The sequence below is a fragment of the Lycium barbarum genome, chromosome 5, assembly GCF_019175385.1.
Source record: "Lycium barbarum isolate Lr01 chromosome 5, ASM1917538v2, whole genome shotgun sequence".
Lineage (NCBI taxonomy): Eukaryota > Viridiplantae > Streptophyta > Magnoliopsida > Solanales > Solanaceae > Lycium > Lycium barbarum.
The window spans coordinates 741644-747405 of NC_083341.1; the positions used below are offsets into that span (position 1 = coordinate 741644).

General features: G+C 37.3%; 1 protein-coding gene across 1 annotated transcript; it reads left to right on the forward strand.

Moving 5' to 3' along the window:
* The first annotated feature begins 236 nt into the window (after positions 1–236).
* On the forward strand, positions 237–5214 carry LOC132640018 (E3 ubiquitin-protein ligase WAV3-like). The gene is made up of 2 exons (XM_060356423.1): positions 237–1152; positions 3005–5214. The coding sequence occupies exons 1-2, from the start codon at positions 898–900 to the stop codon at positions 4919–4921; spliced, it is 2172 nt and encodes a 723-aa protein (XP_060212406.1). The 5' UTR covers positions 237–897; the 3' UTR covers positions 4922–5214.
* Positions 5215–5762: the final 548 nt, after the last annotated feature.

Here is a 5762-nt window from a genome sequence, read left to right on the forward strand (position 1 = left end):
ATAAGTTGGAATCGACTTTATAAATCTTATCATTCCATTTAATCTCAGCTCAAATTATCAACACATCAAATAAAAGTAAAAGTCAAAATCAGTCAAATTTTAATCATTTACAAAAAGAAAAAAAGATTTGCTATTAGTAGACCTCTAGTGTGGTATCTTATAGGCATTGTACCTTTTTATTACAAATCTAATACTTAACTAAAACAAAGTCAAGAAAACCAACTCACAAACATCATCTACAAAAAGAAAAACAAACAAACAAACAGGTCAGCTCTGTGGTCCTTAAATCTCCATATTACTCTCCTCCTTCCTTTTACTCTTTCATTTTACATTCACCATTCATAGCTGCCAAACACAACACAACACAACACACACACACAAATATTACAAAATGCTTCTTCTTTATAGTCCTCTATGACTCTTTCTTCTTAAAAAATTTCTTCTTGGTTTTTGTGCCTCACTTTGTCTTCTGCAACTCCAATAAACCAAAAGAATAATAGTAAAGAAAAAAAAGAAAGGGGAAAAAAGGGAACTTTTTTTGTTCCTTTTGGTGAATATTTTTTATAAGGGGTTTTAGAAATTTGCTTTTCAAATATGGTGAGTAGATTTGGAGTTTAAAGTTTTTTTTTTTTTTTTGTCTTTCATTTATGGTGTTAAGTCAAAGCTAGTGAAAAAGGAGTCTTTTTTCTCTTTTTTTTGGTGAAAACTCATTAAAGAAGAGGTGATTCTTGAATCTTTTTCATAAGGGGTTTTAGAAATTGTTACTTTTAAAAAAATGGTGAGCAAACTTGGAGCTTAAAGTTTGCATTTTTTTTTGCAAAAGACTGTTAGAAAGTAAAAAAAGGGGTTCTTTTGAGGTGATTCTTGAATCTTTTTTGATAAGGGGTTTAAGCAAAAATGGTGAGTAAATGGGGGAAAGTGAAATTGGCACTTGGTTTGAATCTTTGTACTTATGTTCCTAAAAAAACATTGGATTATAATAATGATGATGATGATAGTGGTGATAGTGTTGATAGTTCAAATGTTTCTGAATCAGAGAGACATTCAGGTGCAGCCCTTATAGCACCAGCAACAGTGGATTGGGAGGTTGCTCAGGCAACTCCAAGGTCACATGTGTTGAAACTCTCAAAGAGCTTAAGTAGATCTTCAAAGGTAGTCCTAGTATTTTTCCTGTAGTTTCTTGTCCTTCGATTTCTGTTACTATTATTTAGTGTCACTTGTTTATGGCTTAGCATACTGTTTTGTTGTAGTTATTGCTCTTTTTTTCCTATGTGACCTGCTTTGTTATTGCTTTATTCTGAGCCGAGGGTATATTGGAAACAACCTCTCTACCTCCTAAGGTAGGGGTAAGGTCTGCGTACATTTTACCTTCCTCAGACCTTACTTGTGGGATTTCACTGGCTATGTTGTTGTTGTTGTACACTTTCAGTTTCTTTATATTTTGAATGGCTATATAAGTGATTACATTGGGTATGTTGTTGTTGTTGTATATAAGTGATTATAGCTCACAAAGCTGTGAACTTGGAAGGCAAAGAATTTAAAAATAAGAATAAAATTTGAAAATAAGTGTTTGGATGTTGAGGAAAAGATGAAGGGAGATTTTAAAAATATGTAGAAAATTTGGGATTCATATAGCCGATTTGAACTTGTTTGGTACTGAGGCGTAGTAGTTGTTGTTGTTTGTGGAAAAATTGAGCCTTTCATCAATATATGAAGTGTTTGGTGTGTAAGTATTTTGTAACTAAGAGAAATAGGCTCAAAACTATATCCTTTTTTAAAAAAGATTTCTTGGGTTATGTATTAATTTGTATGGAAGCTGAGAAATGAAAGAAGATATATAATCAAGAACAAAGTGAAGAGTGTTAATTGTCACTGTAATCTGTGGCAGTTTCCCTCTTTAGAGTTTGATTATATCTGTTATCTGCTCTATTTGGTTGCTAAAAGTTCATGGTAACCAAGAAAAGTTTAATCCTTTATATTGCTTAAATTTGTGTAGTGGCGAAACAAAGAGCACAAGAAAGAAATTGCGTAATTCTAGGACATACTGTTGTTTTATGAGTTTTTATTCAACTGATTGTAGATGCTTTGTATCCATTTGTGTGATGGAAAATTCCGAAACTGCGCATGTCTAGTTTGTTTGGTAATATTTTGTTATTATTCCGTTGAAGTTTGAATTCAAAATGGTTTAGCCTATTGCTTAATTTCTGCTTCTGTGTTGCAACTTGCATTATGTCTATGCAAATTGTTTGAAATTATAGATTCGAGAATCAGTTCTTGTTTTGTTTTTAAGCTTTTGTTACTTTTCAACTAGAGAGAAAAGTAGTAATTAGCCATAATAGTTCTTTTCATGACCCTTGTTATAGTTACTCGTTCAAGTTTCTCAAGTGTTGTTCTTTTCACCAACTTTAGAAAGGAAAGCAACTTGTTCAGCAGCTTCTGTTGAATGTACTCTAACAAAGCGTCAAGCGAAAGTTGCTCAGTATGTCTGTGTATGAGTCTGTGTGTGCATTTTTATGCATATATGTATACATATATTTGTGGATTTATCTGAAAATCAAATATCCAGATTTTGTTTTATATTTTTCAAATTAAGAAATTAGCACTTCCAAAATTTGGTCTACAAAATATTGTAAGGGTTTTTTTAAGGATCCCCATCATTTCTTCTTAATGACGGCTTTTTAACTTTATCTTTGTTGTGCATCTTCAATTGCTTATGTTCATCATAAAATTGACAAGATTTCCGCAACATAAGAGGAAAAAACAAAAAAAAGTTGATTTTGATGCTATTGTAAACATTTATTCACATATTTGTGCTTGTCACTAGCATGACTTCTTGTTCCTAATTATGCTTGAGACGTTATTGCTTCAAAACTTGTGTTCTATTGACTTATTATCTACTAATATAAATTTGTTTAGATGGAATCATTTCCTTTTACTTGCATGATATTAAAAAAATTGCTTTATTATTCTTTTGGTCACCTCACTCGTGCTTTTTGACTTTCAGAAAACATGCTCTATATGTTTGGCTTCAATGAAGAGAGGGGATGGCCATGCTATATTCACCGCTGAATGTTCACATTCGTTTCACTTCCAGTGTATTGCTTCAAACGTGAAACACGGAAACCAAGTTTGCCCAGTTTGCCGAGCTGAATGGAAAGAGATTCCTCTGCAGTTTCCCAGCGTTGATCCTCCTATTGGCAGAGCTAGAGTCAATCCTGTCGACTGGCCCCAAAATAATCCACTAATGACCGTAATACGTCGTTTACCAACAACCCGTCCAACACCGAATCGACATATTTCCCCATTATTTCAAGCTCCTGAGCCAGCCATCTTTGATGATGATGAATCTTTGGGTCATCAACTCAATTCTACTGAGAAAAGTGCTTCTAGTTGCGACTCTTGTGACAACAGGAAAGTAAAGATTGAAACTTTCCCAGAGGTTCCAGCTGTCTCAATGTCAATTGCTTCAGATAACTTCACCGTGTTAGTCCAGCTGAAGGCTCCTGGTTCAGGCAAAAACGAGGTAAATTTTTCCTCGGTTTCCGAAACACCTCGTGCTCCTGTTGACCTTGTCACAGTTCTTGACATAAGTGGAAGTATGGCTGGCACTAAACTCGCGCTACTAAAACGAGCTATGGGTTTTGTGATACAGAATCTCGGTCCATATGACAGGCTAGCAGTAATTGCCTTCTCTTCGACAGCTCGCCGCCTCTTCCCTCTTCGTAGGATGTCCGAAACAGGACGGCAACAAGCACTGCAAGCTGTAAACTCATTGGTTGCAAATGGAGGGACAAATATTGCTGAAGGCTTGAGAAAGGGTGCTAAGATAATGGAAGACCGTCGGGAAAAGAACCCGGTCGCTAGTATAATATTATTGTCTGATGGTCAGGATACGTATACAGTCAGTAGTAATTCCGGTAGTACCCAGCAGCAGCAACCTAACTACAAGTTACTTCTACCTTTGTCCATTCACGGCGGAAATAGTTCAGGGTTCAAAATACCAGTGCATGCGTTCGGGTTTGGTGCTGATCACGATGCTTCATCAATGCATTCGATATCAGAGATTTCAGGAGGAACGTTTTCATTTATCGAGACGGAAGGTGTCATACAGGATGCTTTTGCTCAATGCATCGGTGGCCTTCTCAGTGTTGTAGTTAAGGAGCTTCAAGTAAGTATCGAGTGTCTTCACCCAGGTATCCGTCTTAGCTCTTTAAAAGCAGGAAGCTATCCAAACCGCTTAATGTCAGATGGACGCATGGGAATGATCGACGTCGGAGATTTATATGCTGACGAAGAGAGGGATTTTCTGGTCTCGATCAATGTCCCTACTGAATCTTCGTGTGCAGAAACATCATTGTTAAAGGTTAAGTGCGTATACGTCGATCCTTTCACAAAAGAGAAAGTTTCCATCAGAAGTGAAGAGCTTAGTATCAAGAGACCTGAAAAGGCTGGACAAGAAGGTGTTTTGATTGAAGTGGACAGGCAACAGAACAGGCTCCGAGCAGCCGAGGCAATGGCACAAGCACGAGCAGCTGCTGAGAAAAACAACCTAGTTGGCGCAACTTCTATCCTCGAGAACTGCAGAAAATTGTTGTCAGAGTCGGAATCTGCTAAATCTCATGATCGGCTTTGTATTGCACTCGATGCTGAGCTCAAGGAGATGCAAGAGAGGATGGCAAGCAGACACGTATATGAAGCATCAGGAAGGGCGTATATCTTGTCGGGTCTGAGCTCACACTCATGGCAGAGAGCAACAGCACGAGGCGACTCAATGGATGGTTCGAGTCTCGTCCAAGCCTATCAAACCCCATCGATGGTTGAGATGGTAACTCGGTCTCAGGCTACATTACTAGCTAGCCCGTCAGCTCAAAGACTTGTTCGACCCGTTTGGTCGTTGGCATCACAACCTAAGCCTCGGTAACAATTATATAAACTATTCTTGTAAAGGAATAAACTTCAGCCAAGTGAAAGCAGGGGAAGTTGCATTATATTTTTGGGAAAAGGGATGTTGTAAGGGCAGACTAGTTAGGTTCTTATGACTTTTGGTCTTGTTTTTTGGTGTTTGTTTTGACACTTTGTTGTTGGGGGTGATGTACATAAGGAGAGATGGCTTATTTCTCTGTTAAAAAAGGGTATAAGTTTGTAACTGTGGGATTTTCTTGGAGAACTGTCATCTATATATATAAAATCCTGCGAAGTGATTCATTTCCTTAATACTTTCTTGATTGTTCCCTCTGCTTGCCTTTACTTTTTCCGAAAATGAGTTTTGGAGCAACAGTAAAGTTATCCCCATGAGCCATGAAATCAATTACCAATTCTTGGGTCAGTTTAAGTTGCTTGTATTACACCCCGTTGGGGTGCAGGCCATCCCCGGGACCCTGTGTGATGCTTCGTGCACCGGGCTGCTTGCCTTTGCTTTCTTCCTCTAGCTGCAAGTAAATCAGTTGTTTTGTGATGTCTAGAAAGTTTCATTTAAGCAGCTTTTGCATTTGAAAAATGAAAGTGGAATCAGCACTGAATGACTATTAACAATTGATGATTCATCTTGTCAAAAAGTCAAGGATAAGCATGAAAAGATGTCTTTTCATGCTTTTATTTCTTCCTTTAATTCCTTTTTACATGGCTGTTGTGGTGGGGGGGAACGGGGTGGATTTTTTTTTTCGAATTTGATTCTCCAATATAAAGCTGCATCTTTGAGACTGCATGGTCTATAGGAACAAATAAACAGAAAAAAAGGAAAGGCTTCACTACACAGGATAAAG

Excerpts from the sequence above, each read along its gene's own strand:
- LOC132640018 (XM_060356423.1), top strand. The coding sequence starts at position 898 with ATGGTGAGTAAATGGGGGAAAGTGAAATTGGCACTTGGTTTGAATCTT. Across the intron at positions 1,153-3,004 it reads GCTTAAGTAGATCTTCAAAG|AAAACATGCTCTATATGTTT; the intron begins GTAGTCCTAGTA and ends TTTGACTTTCAG.